Here is a 20,077-nt window from a genome sequence, read left to right on the forward strand (position 1 = left end):
CTCACTGAACCGCTTCCTGCAGGATGCTGGCCTAGCTATTTTGTTCTGTTATACAATACTCTCCATCCTCAGCATCAATCTGAGAATCTCACTAACCCCGAAAAGGATGCTTTATCTCGTTGTTGTTTTTTTAAATACATTTTTTAAAAAGTTTTTTAGTTTTTAGGTGTTATTTTAGGTTATTTACATGTCTACACATCACCGAGAGAGTCGAAGATAAATTACAGCACCTCTAATTTTGACAAGTATCAGACCCGGATAGGTGAAAGGGAGGAAAAAATGCTCGTTAAGCTGTTTAGCAACGCCCAACCTTAGCCCCGCCCTCTTCCAGCTCAACACGGCTATCTAGCGGGGAGTCTCCCTGTCACTCATTATATATCAAAGAAGCCATTGGTTGGCTTTAACGTCTATCAAACGCTAAATCTTATTCTTGGACATCTGATTGGTGAATATGGTCCGTGGGCGTGCCCCCGTCCTCAAAGGATTTTCCCCGGAGTGGCCAGACGGGCTGGGGGACACAGGATGGCAGAGCTAATAGGAGTATCTAACGGGACATGCGGACGGGCTGATTTCTTCTAATATTTCAAGTGCTGGTGAGGGCCTTATGATACTTTTTACAGCGAATAATAACACCCTTTATCATAATGGTGAAATCTGTGCGGGTATTTCTGCTTATTTTTGTCTCATTAGTCCAAACTAAGAAGTCGACCACTGGACATGAGCTAGCTAAGTGGTCAGTTGGAGCGGACCCCGATTTGAGGATAATAAACGGACTTAAAGCCTCAAACACTGAATATTATAAAACAATTACAGGGTAACTTTAATGTTTTTTTAAGCATATGACTGATGCTGGCGGTACACCGGCGTTTTGTTCAGTGTATTAGGCGCCTGGACAAAAAAACAGCTATTTAAATTTCATATTAGAACCGGTGCAAAAACTCACAGGGACGGAGGTAGATGAACAGATGTGGGTCAGCCCATCGGTAACGGGAAGCGATGGTGCGGAACACTGATTGATCGCGGTTGCCATCAGTTTACGCCTGCGCGCGTGTGAGCGTGTGTGAATGTGCGCTTATCCGTCTGTGGAGAAAAGGAGTGTGTGTGTGTGTGTGTGTGTGTGTGTGTGTGTGTGTGTGTGTGTGTGTGTGTGTTTGTGTGGGTGGATTTTAATCCATAAATCATCAAAATAGCGCATTTAATCCAGTCCAGCGTGACATCCACGTGATTATTTCAATCTGTAATCCAAATAAAGTGTTAGAGATGAAATAATGAATGACATGATGACAGTTTGGTTTTCTGTGACCCGATCTATAAAACACTCTGAAATCAAAGTGAGAAATGCTTAGTTAATATAAAGTGCTAACCCACAGCCTCTAAAAGCCATTAAATCTCGCATAATGAAGTAGTCCTCACAGATTTCCGTATATTCCTGATAAAATCTAAATTGTTTAATTGACAAATAAGTTAGCCTCTTTGCTCATTGGGTTATTATCCCTTTGGCTTATACTGACTTGCGTTCAAGTAAGAAGTAAGAAGAAGTAAGAAGTAAGTAAGAATGATCCCGTGGGTGGTTAAGCTGAAGTATTGAGAATCACATGTGAATTATTAAGTAAAAAAAATATGTACAAAACAAACACTCTCAAGGGTTAAATGGGCCTCTGAGGGTTGATTCTCTTGCCATGGATCTGTGTTTTCCTGTTATGTCTGGTCATTTAATTACAGGAGAAATGTATTTCATATGTGAGTAAATGAAATCCCACTTTAAATAAAATAATACTGCTTCAAAATATATTTTTTAATCACAGTACTGATGGTTTTTCTTTGATGGGTGCCAGCATGTTTCATATGCTGGGAAAACTTTTAATATTTCAGTAACATGTCAAAATTAATTTAGACAACTCTGTGTGATGTCATCAGATTATATTAAACAGTAAATGAATGAAAAATAAAAGAAAGCCTTATGTTCTGGCCTTTTATTCACCCAGTAGGATTCACTGTATCCAAGGCACGGCACCACCAATGTTTCACCATGAGTGCCTCTGAGAAATACTAAAACAGGAATATATATATATTTTTATATATATATTTATTCATATTTAGGGCAGTGTGACCTGACGTAATCCAAGTTGCATTATTCAGAACAGCCTCCAACACAAGAAGCTACTCGGTTCATAAATTGGTAATGACTCTCCCTTTCAGCTCTTAATGGAGTTCGCACATCTGTAGTAAAGTCCTCTGGAAGCTCTGTGTGTACAGTTGTGGGTATGTCGCAGGAGGAAAGTGTGCCGGATCAAGGGATCAGAGGCATTTTTACAGCTGATGGGACTGTTTACATGCAGCTAATGGGACATTTGAGAGCCTACCTGGTGCGTTTGTACCCATTTGTGTGACTGACTTACTGTGCATGGGGTTTTGTAATAATTTAAGAAGATGCAGACACTGGATGTGGGAGTGAGATGTGTTCTTCTCTGCAGCTGTGAGCAGGCTTTACTCTCCATTTCTCACTCCTATCTTCCTCCCTGAGTGAGAGGAAGATGAAGGAGGAGCGCTCGCTTGCTACTCTTTCATCACATGAGCACAGGGGCCCTTAAAGAACGTTGAAGAGGAGGAGGAGGTGGAAGGGGGAGGATGCATGGGAGAGCTAGTGCTGTTGCCCTGTGAACGGAGCTCTATTGTCCCGGGAACCTTTCAACAGCTTCCCCGAGGTCCCTGTTCCTTCCCCTCCCCCTACTCGATACACTCTTTCTCCCTCAAAAACACAAACACATAAACACACACACACACTTTTTGTCTGCCTCTGCTGTGTCACATCTCTCTCTTTTACACTTAGTGTCATTCACTCGATCTTTTCGGTCACACTCTTGTCCCGCTCGGTGTCTCTCTCATGTCTCTCTCATGCTTTTGCTTCTGCCCCCCCCCCCCCCCCCCCCCCCCCATTTCCCACAAGCAGCACAAGGCCTCATCCCTCCTCCTGTCCCCTCCACCCTCCTCCCTCCCGGTCCCTCATTATTTCGCTTCATCAGTGTGATTGTCATGCCGGTCAGACAGTAAAAGCAAAAACATGCAATCTTCTAATTTGCATCACCTCATTTTTAAGCAGCAGACAGCGCCGCTTTTCCAAAATGTTTATGCACAAAGCTAAACCTAAGCTGGGCCTTTCTGTGCCAAACCAGCCCTTGCTGACTATTCAGGGTCCTTTTGTGGGAACACATGATGGTGTAATTTTACCCTTTTGTTTTCTCTTGTTGGCGCGAGGCTGTCAGGGGTTTGCAGGGGGTCGCTGGCTAAAAAAACAGGGGCAAATGAGCGGTCTGCTGATGGGAATTGGCCTTGATGAACACAAGTGGTCCTTGTCTTTGTGAACAGCTGTAATTACACAATCTGCAATTACAGTAGTCTCCTGCTGGGACACTGATAGCACTCCTGCTCGTATTTTTGGCAATTTATTGTATTAAAGGTATGAGGAGTGCAAGCAAAGCAGTGACATAAGTATTGACAAAGAATAGGATGTCTATGTTTTATAGTTTTAATGGTTTAATGAGTTTTTGAAAATCTACTTTCCAGTATGCTGTCTTTATTAAATTTTAGTGGGGTTCCCTTTATCTTTTGCTATTATTAGTCTTCTGACTGGCCTCCTGTGTCTTTTCAACCTGCTTTTTTTGGCATATCTGCAAAGTAAAAACTCTGGAATCAAAATTAATAATTTGTTTCCTTTTTTTTTTTTTTTGCAAATCTGAAACAAAAATATTTCATTGGAAACAAGTGTTTGTGCACGTTTCCATCCGTTTCCCCTGTTTGTCCTCCTTGAAGCTTCTTCCCATAGCTACATTGTTCTAGCCAAGTGTTTGGACAGGATGGAGAGATGTGACACAGGGAGGAGGACCAGGAAACAGGAGCCAGGCTCAGACCTCAAAAACAGGAAGCAGGAGGAGACAACGATAAGATGGCTGCTCTGGGATTTCTCCTCTTTTGAACTACAGAGGGCTCGGAGTGTCTGATCAGAGGCAATCAGGGTTCAATTAAAGTTCAGAGTAGCGGTGGGTGTAAGCAAAATGAGAAAGCAGTGTATCTGGAGAAAGATATGCGGGTGTGTTTGTTTGCTGCAGGTTTTGTGTTAGGATTTGTTGTTTTTGGTCTTGACCACATCCACGAATCTCTGGTTGTGTCAGATTTCCAGCTGGGCCGGTGACAAGCTGGCGCTGGGATTAGCTGGCAGGTCGTATCTTCCTATCCCTAATGCTTTAATCTCCGTGCTGGTCGACAGAAGTCTCCTGGCTTTGGCACACTCTTGGTCATCGCTCTGTGGTCAACAGCCCACCCACACTTTGTTTGTTTTTGATCTCAAAATGCTGCGTTTTTAGAGCAAGAATAGGAAAAACAGGGACAGTTTACAACAAAATACAATCTCTTACTGCCACGCATGCGTAAAAATTATACCCTGAATTTAAGGTTCGTTGCAGGCTTATGGCTCTATTCTAACTTCTGATATTTTTAGACCAAAGTAGTAATCAATAAAGTGATCAGCATTTTATTTGATGTCCTCACTTGGGACACTTCACCTGCGTTTGTGTCTAAAGCCGTTCTGTTTCTCTTGCAGTCTGCGTGCCGGCGTGAAGCCTCACCATGCCGCTGGTGAAGAGAAACATCGAGCCGCGCCACCTCTGCCGAGGGGCACTCCCCGAGGGCATCGGCAGCGAGCTGGACTGTGTGATGAACAACACGCTTTCCGCCATCATCCGTCAGCTCAGCAGCCTGAGTAAGACACACATTCACAGACACATTCACCAACACTAGCACGCCCGTCCTGGTAAACAAAAGGCTGCTAAAAGGGTCTAGTAGAAAAAAGCATACAAGTATTTTTTTTGGGAACATGAAAAGCATCCTCAGGCTGTAACCCCGTTAATTTCAGCGTGACGATGGTACACACTGTGTGTAGCCTCTTTGTATACGGGCCAAGATCACATGCTTTCATCGTTAATCCCGAAGCTGTGATTGATTTGGCCGTTGTCATGGTTATAGAGCCTGAGGTCACTGGGCTCACAGCGGCCTTGCAGCAGCCTCACATTGGAACATGGAGGGTCGAAATGTAATCCTTTTAGACAGGCACGCAAAAAATGAACTTATCTATAGCTGTGGACATGTGACTGTAAGTGTGTGTGTGTGTGTATAGAAGTGTTTCATATCGATTATATGCTGGCTTTCTATTGCATTACATTATAACAGCACAAAGGGCAGCTATTTTCCCATTTGCCCCCGTTATCCACAGTTGCCTTCTGCTTTCATGGCAATTGTGTTTAAGGTTTGTTTTGAAACTCAGCAGCATAAATTTAAACTGTCCTTTCTGACGTTAACACCTCATCTCTTTGACCTCAAATCCATTCTCTGTCTCTTATTGTGTCAAGTTCCTGCACAGGGAGTGGGTATTTCAACAGCAGCTGTGCGGGTTAAATATAAATGCTCTAACAGGCCTGGTGGGGGGATATCTGCAGACACTGCGTGTGTGTTTGTGAGCACATGTGTATAAGTGTCCATAGGAATCCCCTGAAGGGGTCAGAGTTGACCGGGGCTCTACATGCCAGATCTGCGATTCTTCCTTCCTTTAAATGTTTTTCTTACAGCCCATCCTGTCAGCGGGAAGGACAGAAATAGCCCTCAGTATGTGTTTGTCATACCACACATTGTATGTTACAAAGTGTTTATGTTTAAATATTTTTATTGGAATTGTACCGGAGGTGCTCTGTTTTGTTTTGTGCTGTAATATGTTTCTGTTTCACTACTGCCCAGATCCACAGTCTTGTAGTGAAGGGCCTTTTGCAGCCATTAGTTCTGTGCTAAGATTAGGCAGTTTTCCATCAGGCGGTTTGTGGGTGTGTCCCGTACCTTTATGTGCATTCCCACAGTGAGAACCTCCCCTGTCAGACTTCTTCAGGGCCATATATGTGGCAGGAGGAAGTATCTGCTCTGGGGTAAGACCTTGAGAGCGACCCTGGAAACTCATGGGTGGGGCTCAAGTTGAACAACACAACCAGAACAAGTGCCTTTAAAAGAAACTCAGAAATTGATCAATTATAGGTGATGCAGGCTTTTTTATTATTGTTGCTAAGTGAACTAGAATAAACTCCCTGAATAAAGTCAGGGAGTGAAAACAAAGCAGGGAACCCGAGAAATGACCTCTGTTTTCTGGGCCTGTTCCTCTACACATCCTTGATGGAAGGTGGTGCTCATAGCTGAAAAGCTGATGGTTGGTCATTTTTGCTCAAAATCCATCCTCAAAAACACACTGTCAAAAAATTAAAGTCGGCATTAAGAGATGATGAGCAGTTCCTGATGTTTCTAAACAAGAAAAGGAAGATATTAAGATTTTGAGTTCATCCACTTCTCAGGAGAAGGCTCAGTAGGGGCACTTTTATGGTTTGATCCAGGAGATGAAGCTGTATCACTGCCGCTTTTGTACATATTTCAGGATGTCGCTGGCACAGTTTGAGTTCTTGTTGGCAGAGTTGGGACCACATCTAAGAAGGCGGAGAAATAATTTCAGAGTGCTGATTAACCTCAAGCGACGTCTAGCTGCATGTTGGTGCCAAAACCGTATTATCCTACTATTCATTTTGCTGGTCATATCATTGTACATCCAGTACCTTGGTGTGGTTTTAGCTATGAGCACACCGGATTGGTCTGATCGGTCAGTTTTGTTTATACATATGTGAAAATCTGAAAAATCAAACTTGATCCAAAAAAACAAATGCCGCAAATTTGCTATAGAGACCAAAAGTTTTTTTAAGAGTCATGGGAGTCCATGGGGATTTTTGAGTCAGCCTGAGTTGGTCATTTAAGGTACTGCAGTTTTTGGAACTTCCTTGTTTGCCCCATTTTTGAGCCAGGGAGTGTGCTGCATGGAAATAAAGAGGAGGGTTATGTGTACAGCGAGAGCCTGGATATTCATCTGCAGCAGTGACCTGTTAAAATCAAATGGGTGACGACAAGCAAACTGCTTTATATTTAGATGGAGCATTATCAGTACTCAACTTTTACTTAAAACATTGACAATGAGGCTTATTTATTACGTAACAGCAGTTGTTGAGGCAGGAGAGAATGTGTTATTTACTATCCTGGTTAGCTGCTTTAGTCACTGTAGCGTCTGTATCCACACAGACGAATTCATATTATGGTTTGGATTGTGTGTTTTCAGCTAACAATCAATTATTCATGAGGATTGTTGCTATATGGAGTTGTATGAGACACCATTTCCTGCAGACTCCTGTTTCACGTTGTGTCACATTACCGGTGTATTGATTGGACTTTGGTCTCTGAGGGGTTTCTCTTGGCTCCAGGTAACGATTAAAAGTCTCTCTCTCATATTTCTCTTTCTCCTTCTGTTTTTTTTTCCCAGGCAAACATGCGGAGGACATATTTGGCGAGCTGTTTAATGAGGCCAACACCTTCTACCTGCGTGCCAATTCTCTCCAGGATCGCATTGATCGGCTGGCTGTCAAGGTCACACAGCTGGACTCCACTGTGGAGGAAGGTGAGTCACAGGGTTGAAGTCTGGTGTGGGGGGGATGCACACTAAGCTATCGTTCATTGGTGAAGTCCTGCTGATCTCATGTTCTGCGTACTGAATGGCTTTTGTAAACTATTTTTGTCCTTCCAATGATGAATCATTTGTCCTCTTTTCCTCTTTTTGTGTTCTTAGTTTCCTTGCAAGATATCAACATGAGGAAGGCCTTCAAGAGCTCCACCACTCAGGACCAGCAGGTGGTGTCCAAGAGCAGCGTTCCCACTCCGGTCAAAGAGATGTACAACCTGAGCGACAAGCCTCCACCTCTCAACATACTAACACCTTACAGGTTGGTGTTGCTGAGGCACAACACACCCAAACAGCTTGATGGGCTTAAGCGATAATAAATGACTCTTATTTTTCTTACTTTGGTTAGTGTCAGTCCAACGAAGATTTTAATTCAGTGGTTTTAAAAAGGGCTTAAATCTTAAAACATTTTCAGGAGGTTTTCATTGGCTTTTTCTTGCTTCTACATGAAGAGTGAAAAACCAGAATTGGTACTATTTCGTACCATGTTTGGTCACTGCCTTTATGCAGTGTGCTTTTTAGTACTTGTGTGCATTACATATTTAGCATGTCTTGCTCCAGTGGGAATCCCAACTCCTAATCCTGACTACATGACACACTTTGCTCACTTTTTTCCATTCTCTCGGCATCGCTCTGCCTTATCCTGTCGTTTCCTGTTATGTTCTCTTTGTGATAAAAAAGCTGGAGCTCTATTAGTAGTTTCACTCCTTTTCTTCCATTAGCCTCAGAATCTGTTGTATTTGCGTGTCTCATTTCCAGCAAATGATGCTGTCACTGTGTCCATCATCTCTTTGTATCTTAAGGATCAATACACTTACTGATTCTACTTAACGTGGCTTTGCATAAGGAGGCGGTTGTTTATCGTCATAACTTTCTCGGGGTTCGTCTCTGTAGGGATGACCACAAGGAGGCACTTAAGTTCTACACAGACCCCTCCTACTTCTTTGACCTGTGGAAAGAAAAGATGCTGCAGGACACGGAGGACAAGAGGAAAGAGAAAAGGAAGCAGAAGGTACCATATTGACTTAGAGGATATTATACAGTGTGCAAGGACAGGTCTAATATTAAGCATTTATTTGGGTGTCAAACACAGGTGCTTGCAATTTTACATTTTGAGGTGCTCTTGGGCAGATAACCAAACATACAACATAAAATTGTATTTTTAGTCCAACTGATTCTGATGGATAGAGAAATGTACATTTTTCATATCTTAAACAACTCTTAATAAAGAGTGCTGCTTATTTTAACCTAATATCACCTAAAACCTATTGGCTTACTTTCTTCCAGGAGCAGAGGCGCTGTGTGGATGGGACACTACAGAGGGAGGTCAAGAAGGTCCGCAAAGCGAGGAACCGTCGGCAGGAGTGGAATATGATGGCTTTGGATAAGGAGCTGCGGCCAGACCATCGACACACCATACACCGGGACAGAGGCGCTTCCTCTGAGGGCTCGATGTCACCAGAGAACAGGTAGATGAGCAAACACCAGTGTGCTCTTAGTTTTCATCACATTTTATTCTTACGCATGAGGCTGCATTTATATTTTCCTCATCAGGGGACACGGGCTGGATCAGCACCACTACCCCAACAGTATGAACCATGCTGGTCACGCCCACACCTACTCCGGCCCTCCACCCAGCGCCCTAGTTGCCCAGATGACTGCCGGACACGCACCACGCGGAGGAGGGGAACACGACAACAGAGGCAGGACCATGATGGCCTATCAGGGTGGCACACTGGGCCGCTCTCACCACCACCACGTTCCACTGCCTCCTCCACCCACTGAGGTTATGAACGGTGGCTCTATGTCTCTCCCACCAGTGGACTACAGGTAAATGGATTCGTCTGCTTATTAGTTCTCTCGCTTTTTCCAGCAATAAGCAAAGCAAAAAAGCTTCACAAAATATTCTGCATACATATGTTTAAACTTTATGCACAGTGCATATGCAGGAACCTCATCCCAATCACTACTGACGCTATACAGTAGGCCAGACAGTTTATTTTGCCATAAGCTGTATTTAATTATCCACTGTATCACTAATAGTTCAGTATTTTCTTCACATTTCTGCCCAATGCTAATGCTTTTGCATTATTTTACATTTAAAAAAATGTAAATTTAAACATGCTGATACACTTAGACTTTGAACAAACAAAAACATTCAGGGCCCATGGGCAGGTGCAGTCTTTAAATATGAGAAAACAAATCAGAAACATGAGACATAAATATCAAATCCCAGCACAACTCAGCTCCTTATTTAGCTTCGGGTCCCAGAGGAGCTGGAAGCTATCCCAGCAGTCATTAGGCAGGTTCAGGTTCCTGCACAGGTCGCCAGTGAAAGTGATTTTGCTGCTTCAGAAGACTTTGACCCTATTTTATTTTATAAAGTAAAACTTTCTTCTTATAATTTCTTTTTATATTTTAGGCTGTATCAAATACTTAAAAAAAGCCAGCACAAATCTCTTACTTGAGTCTACTCTTGTAAAGTTTGAGCTAATGCTGCCACCTAGTGAGTTAGTATTTTTTGGTCTTCAAACTGTGGGCTTCCCACCAGAAGATATGAACTGATACGGAGCTGAATACATTTGATTTACATCAACGTTATCATGCTCATCTTTACTTTTAAGGAGGGAAATGTAAGAAAAAGTCACAGAAGTGTCAGAAAACAAAATTATTGTTAACTCTATTCACTCTCTTGTTCTTCCTCGCAGTATGGACGGCTATGCCAACACTGGTCCTCCTCCCCCTCCTCCTGCTCCTGTCATCCCTTCTGCTCAGACGGCCTTTGCCTCACCTCCTGGAGGTCCGATGCCTCCCGGACCAATGGCTGGTGCTGTCGGCTATGCTCCGCCTCCACCACCTGTATCTGGAGCCCAGGCTGCTCCACCTCCTCCTGGTCCTCCACCTCCTCCACTTCCAGCTGGTGCCTCCCACTCCACAACGCACAAGATGTCCTCCGCCGCATCCGCTGAGACCACAGCGGTCAACGACGCCCGCAGCGATCTGCTGGCTGCGATACGTATGGGTAAGAACTGTGCCTGTGTGTCCTTTTGATGTAAATTTGTCCTCTTTGGACATGTTTACATTTATTTTAATGTATTTATTTTTAACGATGCCTTTTATGAGTTTTCACGTTGTCTTATAACTTGTGTAATAATTGTGTAGTTAAAAAAACACTTCATATTTTTCTGCAGGCATACAGCTGAAGAAAGTACAGGAGCAGCAGGAGCAGCAGGCAAAGAGAGAGCCGGTTGGAAATGACGTGGCCACCATCCTGTCGCGACGCATCGCTGTGGAATACTCCGACTCGGAGGATGACTCCGAGTTGGAGGAGAATGATTGGTCAGATTAACACGAAGACGTAAACAACCACACCAAAAGACACGCAGTCGATCGCTCTCACGCACACCTGAAAAACGCCCACTTTTCCACGTTCACAGGTCGTCACAGGCTTAGTTGCTGGAAACACACACATTACACCTACACACAGTCACATGCTGTGGGTTGATATAAGCTGAATGGTCCAAGACTGAAAATCTGGGGTTGTATTTGGGATGCATAAACACTGTAAAGAGACAAGTAATATAATGTAATGCTGACCACCCTGTGAAACACTAACACTGAGAACTGATGACTACATTACAAGCATTGTGAATACACCCCAGTGGATGTTTCTCTACCTGTTATTACACTATAGAAACCCTGTGAAGGTGCTTATTTTCAACACATTCTCATCCCTGGGCGTCAAATACAAGCATCCTGTCATATATCACCGTGTCACACAGTTGCACACAAATTGGCCTTTGGCATCCTATCTGTGGCAATATCACAGGCCAAGAGATACCCGTCCTCTATTTTGCAGCATTTTTGCATTTATTAAATCTTAATAGAATAGATGACAAAAAGATAGACAGATAGATAAAAGACGCTGGTGTAAGGCCTCAGCCACGGTACATGGCACCCACGCACTCCTAACTAAAATGTGCGCTGTACTTTCTGCAAGTCCGCTAGCGTCTGAGTGATGTCAGTTGTCACTTTTAAAAGAAGATCGATGGAGACTCCCAGCTGTTAACCTCTGTTGGGGTTGTCACCGTGGAGGTGGTGCTGAGGGTATTTAACCTACTTTTAATCATGCAAGTTACTTTAGACAAGGTGTGAAAAAGCATGTGGGTCATTACCACGTGGGCTGAAGTCTGTGCCTTAGGCGGCAGATGTCAAAGAAATATAACAGGAATGTTTACCCTGCTGTCGTGTCCGTATCTGCAGACGAGTGTAATGGAGGCTTAGGCGTTTTATACTTGAGCGGGGGCAGCGCGAAAGCAGTCCGGACTGCCCGTCTGCCTGCGGAGAGTGTTTGTTGTCAGATGGAGGCAGTGTACAGAAATATGCGGTACAACCGGTCTGTGGGTCACACACATACATATAACTTCTAACAGACAAAGAGCTAAAGAGGAACCAATAGTCAAAAACAATGAGCTCCAGCGTATGTTTTGTGCTCTTGAAGTTTTGATCTTTAATGTTAATTTCATGCTTTTCTTGTTCCCAATGAACTCCGCTGTCACTCACCTCCCTATTCCAGCCCACTCGTCAAACCTTGTCATTAGCATTTGACCTACGCGTGCGTCCAGCAGCGTGCAGTTTGGGATTTCGGAGGATTGGACAGGAGCACGTTTTTTAGTACGGTGTTCAAACAGAAACACATATGCAGACAGACGCATTTGCAGGACCATAAATTATGCTTTAAGCTCTGGTCACACCTATAACAGTCGTCTCTAAAACCCTCATTAGGGAGATGGATGGGTGGCTTTGTGTTCTGTGATTCTTTCACGTTTCAATTGAGGTGCTAAAAAGCACTCGATTATGTCGAGATACAGGCCTTCTCAACATGAATCCTGCATTTTGAAAAATGCTGATTACGCCGTGTGTTTAAATGTGCTGCCAAGTGGTCTTTTATTAGCACCATGAGATAGATCCTCCGTCGCAACACACATGCCACTTTGTGCGTGCCTGTGAGGCCCAGCGGCTCAGACAAACAGGAGTGTTTAACGTCCATTACGGCAAAGCTGGGATGGTCAAGAAAAAAAAAAAAAAGGAGTGTTTAACGTCCTGGGAATGAGAACAGGTTGTTATTTTATGTATAGTTAAAGCTTGAGAGTGTTAGAATTATTAGAAACTTTCCTCTTGAGCTAACCAATGTACCTTTTTTTTAAAAACTATTTTTACTGAAACACTTATGATGTAGATCACCAAGCGAGACTTTGATGTGTAGACAATAACTGGAATTTATGGAGGAGCTGGCTGCAGAACAGATGACCAGAACGAGCATCTGAAATACTTTGGGGATGGAAGAATGGATGAGAGACTTACTGATGAAGAGTATGATAGGCTATTGAGCCGCCTGCTGTCGCTCACTGCTGTGAGGGAGGGATATCGGGATTGGGGAGGGCGGGGGCATGTATATGCTAGTGTCAGCTGTGTAACCTTTGACCCAGAGAAAAATAAAATGATGAATGAACAAAAATTACTGGGTTTCTGTGTCTCTTCCCTGTTGTCATAGGAACGACAAATACCTGGCCCTTCAGTTTCCATGGGAACAGTACAGCTAAGAAGGGAGTTGCCAGGGAAACAGAAGAGTGCGAAAAGGGAGGGGCAAGGATGAACAAAGGGAGTCCAGGCAGGAGTTTTATGCACAGCACATGTTTGGTTTTAATACAAAATTAACAAGATCTCTCAGTTGAGTGAACTAACCAAAGCAATAAAAAGTACAACTAACACCTTGGAAAAATAGACAGCACGGTCACACAAATGTGTTTTTTTTCTTTTTACAATATCTCAGTTAAGTTAGTGCATGTTGATTATCGTTTATATTTTGCAGATACTTAAATTGTTGTGCCATTTTCATCCCCCCAAAAATAAAGTGCATTTCACATCGAGAACTACGCATACGTTTACACAAGATCCTCTTACCGTTTCCGTGGTGTCGCCCCTATCTCCAAACCCAACCCTAAAACACACACGCACACACACATACCCACACATTCGCGGACCCTTGAGCAAGGCTGGGCAATTACCTTTCCTAAGGGATCACATGAGTAACTGGGACTGTTGTTGAAGCTTGAACCAATTTGCTGAATTCTACTCAAATAATATCACTAAGCTGGACCATATCCTCATTTAGATTTGACAGCATTTCTAGTAGATAACGGTATATGGCGTAAGCATGAATTGAGGATATGGTCCGGGAAGGCCACAAAGGGCACTGGCGGTGGCTCCCGAGCCAGGCAGAACCCCATGTACAAATGAGCGACGAATTAATTGAAAAAGAGAGGAGAGGTGGGGCGCAGAAACAAGAACAAACTGCTTGTAGTGGGGCAGTGGGATTCATATATAGACGGAAAACTCTGAAATTCAGGTAAATTATCTCCAATTTATCCTTTGACGTTGACATGTCCAGGGTGTACCCTGGCAGCAGGGTGGGGCCCTCCACAACAGTCTCAGTTTCTCAGGTTTCCCCTTGGGAGCATTAATTGCCCATCCCTACCCTTGAGTGTTTTGATATTTAGCTCTAAATTAGGTCTTCTCCTGCTTAACTAAGCGCCCATTACTGGCAACATTACCCACCAAAAATAACCGCTGTTTAGTACACAACCTTAAGTACTATGACACCGTGAAACCTTTGGGTACATTAACAGGTGCGTCTACAGGTTAGTATTACATCCAACATCACAGTCGTTTGCCTTTCTTGGATACAAAGCCCTTTTTCACATGTTCAACAATGAAAATCTCAACAATACTGTTGGCTGCACACAAGAGATTCACATTCACCAATGAGAGAAAGTCACGTACCACCAAAACATCTCCCATACGCTTACCCAAGCCTTCCTAATCATCCTGTAACCAGCCTTGACAAACTGGTGCATATTGAAGCGAGGAAAGTAAAGTCTTAACTGAACAAAGAGTCCACGTTAACAGCCAAAGTGGAGAAATGTCACTGAAAATATGGTGCAACCTTAACTCATCCTGTAGTTTGACTGGCTTTGGTAGCACCATGCACGGTGGGTATAAAGTCCCTCCTCTTCGGCATGCCTTATTTACAGAAACACACAAGTCGAGAGAGTCGGTTAAACAAGTTGATAAATACTACATTCAGAAAAAGGCTTTACAGCGCGGTTAATATATCAAGACAACATCAGAATCCGAAAGAAGTCAAGCCAGACTGAAGTGGAAAAAAATAGAACTTCTCAATGAATATAACAAAATAGACTTTTCTTCAAAGGTAAAGTAACAAGAGTTTGTGATGGTTTGTGGTGTGCCAGTCTGACCTGTCGGTGCTAATCAAATGACTACAGGGTGCAGTCTGACACTGTGCACAAGTTCACATACAAGGGCTACACTCCAATGCTTGGAAATGCTGTCCTTTAACTTTCCTCACTGATCCCACCTGGTCTGAGGCCAGAAAGATTAATACTGGGAGCCCCACAAATCAGGCTCTCTGAGAGTTGGGGGAAGCAGCAAGAAAGGAAAGAAGAGACATTATCTTTTTATTTGGAAGTAGCCTTTTTTAGCTCATAGGATCATTCAGAGGTCACTTAACGGACACCTGCCTCAACCAGACTAAACTGTTTAACGTAGAGTAAAATATTACTGATAGAGGAGACAGAAGACACCAGCAGGACTAGGATCCCAGTTCATTTAGAGTCCGTTTCACTTTGGCTTGAGGTGCTGGAGCTCCCTCCAGCCACTGCACCCACCTCCTAGTCCCATCTCCTTCCAAGAAGCTCTACAAACACATAACGAGGCCACTTATTTCAGAATTGACAGGAAGACTTACAGCATATTCCTATAAGGTCAGAGGTCAACAGGACTTGATATGTCTCAGACCTACATTATTCCCCCTCTGACCCACACAAGGAGACAGATTCTGGTCTGCTGAGCTGATGGATCACACTCACACACATGCACACACCCAGAGACCATGCAAAACAGTCCCAAATCACACATTTGAGATTACAAAACTCAGGACGGACAGTTCGTATGCTCACAAAAGGCAGAGGCAACAGGAAAAGAAAGTTCACATTTTCACCCCGGTGTGATAAATGATTGAAGACCGATGTAGGGTTGTGGAGAAATGAGGCAGTGGTGTCACTGTGATGAATGAGTAGTTTCATCCTCTTTTTTTTCTTTTCCCTCAGCCATGGGAGTGATTATGTGTCTATCATCCATTTGAAGATGTATCTCTGAAGCATCACTCGTAGTTCGCTGAGCCTGTTCTCTGCAACACATCGCCAAGATGGTACTTGACTCTGTAGGAAGAAGTCGCGGTGGGATGCGGATGTTATTGCTGTCTGAGTATTGCTTCGCGTCTAAAAAATAACTACCAATCACAGGCTAGTTATTGCTGAATAGGAAATAAGGACTTGACGATTTCGAGAAGGTTGCAGACCTGTTTTTAAACCAAAATATTCTGGAGAACTAACTCAGAGCAGCTGAGGAGTGATGTGGAATGATCATTATCAGAGCATCTGAAGCAAAATGCTGAAACAAAAACCTCTCCTGTGACCTTGGTGCAATGATTTTAGCTCTTTCAATGTGAGGTATATTATACATAAACACAATTATTTGGGTCATGGCGACATCAGGAAACCACGGCACATTGCCTGCAGCGACCTGTGTGACCTACCACACTGAACTCGGGAAGAGCAATGAGGGACCTGCATGCAAATTAAACCGGGCCATTACATGCACACCTATTAATGAGGTTGAGGCTCTTCGGGAGGGAAACATGATCAAATAAAATAAACAGTATAATTTTGCTACTCTGGTTCCATTTATTTGATCAGCTGTGTTAATTTCACCACCCATGTTATTCCTCAGCTGTTTTTCTTTTATATGTTTGAAATGTAAATCTCCCCTCAGGAGGTGGAGGAGGAGAGGTATGTAGTCATGTTATTTAATCCAACAGGCCTCTATATGGTTTGATGCCTCCATCCATACTAATAAAAAAATGAAAGAGGGGGCTAATGGGGAAAGTCTCTCAAGTGCTTTGTCTTGGCCTTCAGAGATGCGAGCTGAACTAAAATACCTCCAGAAAGGGTGGAAAAAAGGGATGAGAACATGAGAGAGGGGAGAAAAGAAAGAGGGAGCGGCTTGATTTCTTTCCGTTGAGAACGCAGGGCGCAGATCAGAGAGCTCCGGGTCTATTTATAGCTCTCCGCGGCTGTTTAGCTTTCGACGCACGTTCAGAGTGCAGCAGCAGAGCTGCCGGGTTGCTGCTGCTCCAGACGGGCTTTGCTGTGGAAATGCCTGCGTACTGAGCCGCGGTCGGCTCCCTCCCTCCTTCCTTCTCCGCTCATCACAAACTAATGCGCCGTGAGGTTTTTACACAAACACACACGCAGGCGCAAACTAACAATTCCTCCCTGTTGGTGGAAAATAAGCACATGTCCTCAAGTGGTCCGGTTCCGCTTAGTGTATGCATGTCTTATATATACAGCTGCTGCCTTTAACATGTGATGCACTCAGTGCTCTCTGCAGACATGAGGAAGGGTGTGGCATGGGTTGAACGGGAGGAAGTCCCGATAGTGGTCTTTATTGGGGAAGACAGTGAGATACTTTGCCCTGTGGTACGTGTATCAAAGAAAAAAATGCCATCTAGCCATCCATCCATGCATCCATTTGGCTGTGGATGATTAACCAATCTGCGTCTGCCAATGACATCTCCAGGCCAGAGCTCAAGCCACAGCCCTCCACTACTGCCCCGGACCTCCTCTGCTGCTGCTCTCTCTTTGGCACTGGTAAGATCCAGTGAGGAGCAGAGCTGACCCAGGTTGCCTCTCTTTCTTCCCACCTGGGTCTGCTTGGTCAGACATCACTCGGAGTCCGTGCACGGTGGGCCACACTGGTGGGAACACAGCCACAGCACACCAGCCACAGCGCCTTCTGAATCTCCTGGTTCCTGAAGGCATAGATGACCGGGTTTATGACCGAATTGTAGGTGGCAGGCACCAGTGTGGCGTAGGTATAGAGCGGCGGGTACGTGTAGTCAGCGATGAGCGAGTAAACAGTGAATGGCATCCAGCAGGCAGCAAAAGTACCCAGGATGATGGCTAGGGTGGACACGCCCTTTCGGGTTGTGACGTAGTGGGGTGTGGCAGCCAGGAAGTGGTGCTGCAGGGCGATTTGGTGAGCGTGGCGCATCACGATCTTGCAGATCTGGACGTAGAGTTGCAGCATGAGACCGAAGAGCAGCAAGAAGGAGACAGACAGCACGGCAATGTTATTTTTTGTCAGCGGCCGCACCACGCTGCATGTAGCCGCCTCTGCTAGGCAGTTGACCCCTGTGACGGGCAGCAGGCCTAGACAAAGGGACAGGCCCCACAGCAGCACAAGCATGGTGTAGGTGAAGGCCGCTGTCCGCTCTGAGTTGTAGGTGAGGGCGTAATACAATGATAGGTACCGGTCAATAGTGATAGCCAGCAAGCTAAAGACAGAAGCAGAAAATGAGGCCACTATCAAGCCCACAGTCAGCAACTGGGCTGAATCAGAGCGAAGCAAGTAGGCACAGGTGAAGTGCAGTACGAGGCCCAGGCCGGCCAGCAGGTCAGCCAATGCCAGGCTGCCAATCAGCAGGAACATGGGAGCTCTGAGCGCCGGGTTCTGCCAGATCACAAGCACCACCAGAGCATTCTCACAGGCTATCAGAGTCCCAGATGAGCATAGCACAATGTCCCAGGGGTTGACCAGCAGCGGCAGCTGGCTGGGCCGCAGGGAGTCTTCCGGTGGAAGCGTCCCCAGGCTGGTGCTGTTGTCCATTGGTCCACCACCTCCACTGGCCCAAGCTGTGGAATCAGGAGCCAGCCAGCTGGGGGTGACTGGTGGCTCTTCACTCATTGTGCCCCCCGTCTGAAATTGACAAAAACAAATACAGGTCACTCTGATGTTATGCATACTTTGATGGCCAAAAAGAGCACAAGAAGCATCATATAAACCGGCCACAAGTGCCTCTTTTTCTATGTTTTGGGCTTTTTACACGGGAAGACAAAAACAGGGGCTGTTTCATCAGTACTGTCTGCATCGTACATCTCAATCCATGCTGTTAAGACCCAGGGTAACTCATTCCACAGACAGTCAAGGTTATATACAGTGCAGGTGGTGCACAGAACTTTAGGAGCAAATTAGCAAACCCTCACATTACCTCAGTGTTGCTTGAATTAAATAAAAGAAAAATCTGTATTTTTCATTTTCATCCTTTTAAAACAATAAAAGCCTGCGCTGAAGAAATACGCTGCTCCATACGGCTAACTGGTATTTTCCTTTGGGAATTTAACCCGTGACTGCTAAGGAGATTATAACATTTTTTTAATGTGGCAAGAGAAAAAAATCCCAAGAGGATAACATAAAGCAGAGCATGCTTTGCAGAAAAAAATCCCAGGCCAAGACAGCCAAATATCGATAAACTACCAGAGGCGATAGCAGTAAGTTAATTCACAGACAAGTCCCGCTCTCCACAACAGAAGACACCGCACCCGTTATTTCAGGAATTGCTTGTTTCTTCCTCTCATACCATAAGTGCCGTTTTATCCTGTGCACCTTGCATAAGAAACACACTGGCTGCTCCACGTCAGCAAAAGGATGCTGTAGGGGGAGGAAAAAACCACACGCACACACACAGGCGGCATCTTTCCATGCATGTCAAGGATGCTCAATAATGCGCCTCCACACCCAGCCTACCTTGACTCTGTGAGCTGAGACTTCCCGGTCTAAATTGAAGAACGACAGCCTGACATTTCCACGGTATCTCACTGTGGACGGAGACGCAGCTCGGGAGAGGGGAATAAATGGAAGCAGAAAAAGAGCGCGGAGCGGCTCAGCCGTTAACGGCGCATCGCTGTGGACTGCGGCTGTGCAGGGAGCAGCGAGCGGAGCAGCGGCGGAAGAGATGAAGAGGAGGTGTGAGTGCGAGGGGGGTGGAGGGGTGATAAAGGAGGAGGAGTCCCAAATGGGCCAGATTAACTGAGTTTACCCGGTCTCTGGCAAAGAGCTAAATGTGTCTAGTCCGTGGCGTCTCAAGGACAAAGACAGGTGTGAAGCGCGCGTACAGGTGTCTGCGCTCTAGTACGGCACGGTTCGCTTTTTCTGACACGATTTCCGTGCAAAGAGCACACATATGATAGTGCAACACTGGATCCTAATCTCATGAGGTTTGATCACCTGATCTGCAGGGTTTTGTTAGTTTCTATGACCCCTACCCGGCTTTTTTCTCCTTTTTGCTACCCGACTCGTTTCACGCGTGAAGGTGCTGGATGCAGAGGCTCGGTTTCCTCCCGCGACGCCCTGCTATTCTGGTCCCGTCTGTGCTATTAACAGCTACCCAGATGTGTGTCACCCAACCTCCTCCCGTTCCCGCTGTCCTCCATCTTCTTTGTCACATCCCCTTGCACCTCTGCCTCAGAGACACCTCGTGTGAAGTGAATCGGGTGGGGAGGTGAATACACC

The 20,077-nt window shown here is 44.9% G+C and overlaps 2 protein-coding genes across 2 annotated transcripts; one reads left to right on the plus strand and one right to left on the minus strand.

Annotated features, from left to right (window-relative positions):
• The first annotated feature begins 524 nt into the window (after positions 1 to 524).
• On the plus strand, positions 525 to 12,544 carry wasf3b (WASP family member 3b). Its single transcript, XM_085362353.1, has 9 exons — positions 525 to 593; positions 4,598 to 4,756; positions 7,391 to 7,525; positions 7,694 to 7,847; positions 8,480 to 8,597; positions 8,873 to 9,054; positions 9,140 to 9,415; positions 10,294 to 10,607; positions 10,777 to 12,544. Exons 2-9 carry the CDS (start codon positions 4,624 to 4,626, stop codon positions 10,932 to 10,934), a joined length of 1,470 nt encoding a protein of 489 aa, XP_085218479.1. The 5' UTR covers positions 525 to 593; positions 4,598 to 4,623; the 3' UTR covers positions 10,935 to 12,544.
• A 4,899-nt stretch (positions 12,545 to 17,443) lies between these two features.
• On the minus strand, positions 17,444 to 18,475 carry gpr12 (G protein-coupled receptor 12). The gene has a single exon (XM_085362354.1). It carries the CDS (start codon positions 18,470 to 18,472, stop codon positions 17,444 to 17,446), a length of 1,029 nt encoding a protein of 342 aa, XP_085218480.1. The 5' UTR covers positions 18,473 to 18,475.
• Positions 18,476 to 20,077: the final 1,602 nt, after the last annotated feature.

Source organism: Diplotaxodon limnothrissa, linkage group LG9 (genome assembly GCF_057381915.1).
Source record: "Diplotaxodon limnothrissa isolate DT_005_m linkage group LG9, D_limnothrissa_male_GT1.1, whole genome shotgun sequence".
In the NCBI taxonomy this organism is placed as follows: domain Eukaryota; kingdom Metazoa; phylum Chordata; class Actinopteri; order Cichliformes; family Cichlidae; genus Diplotaxodon; species Diplotaxodon limnothrissa.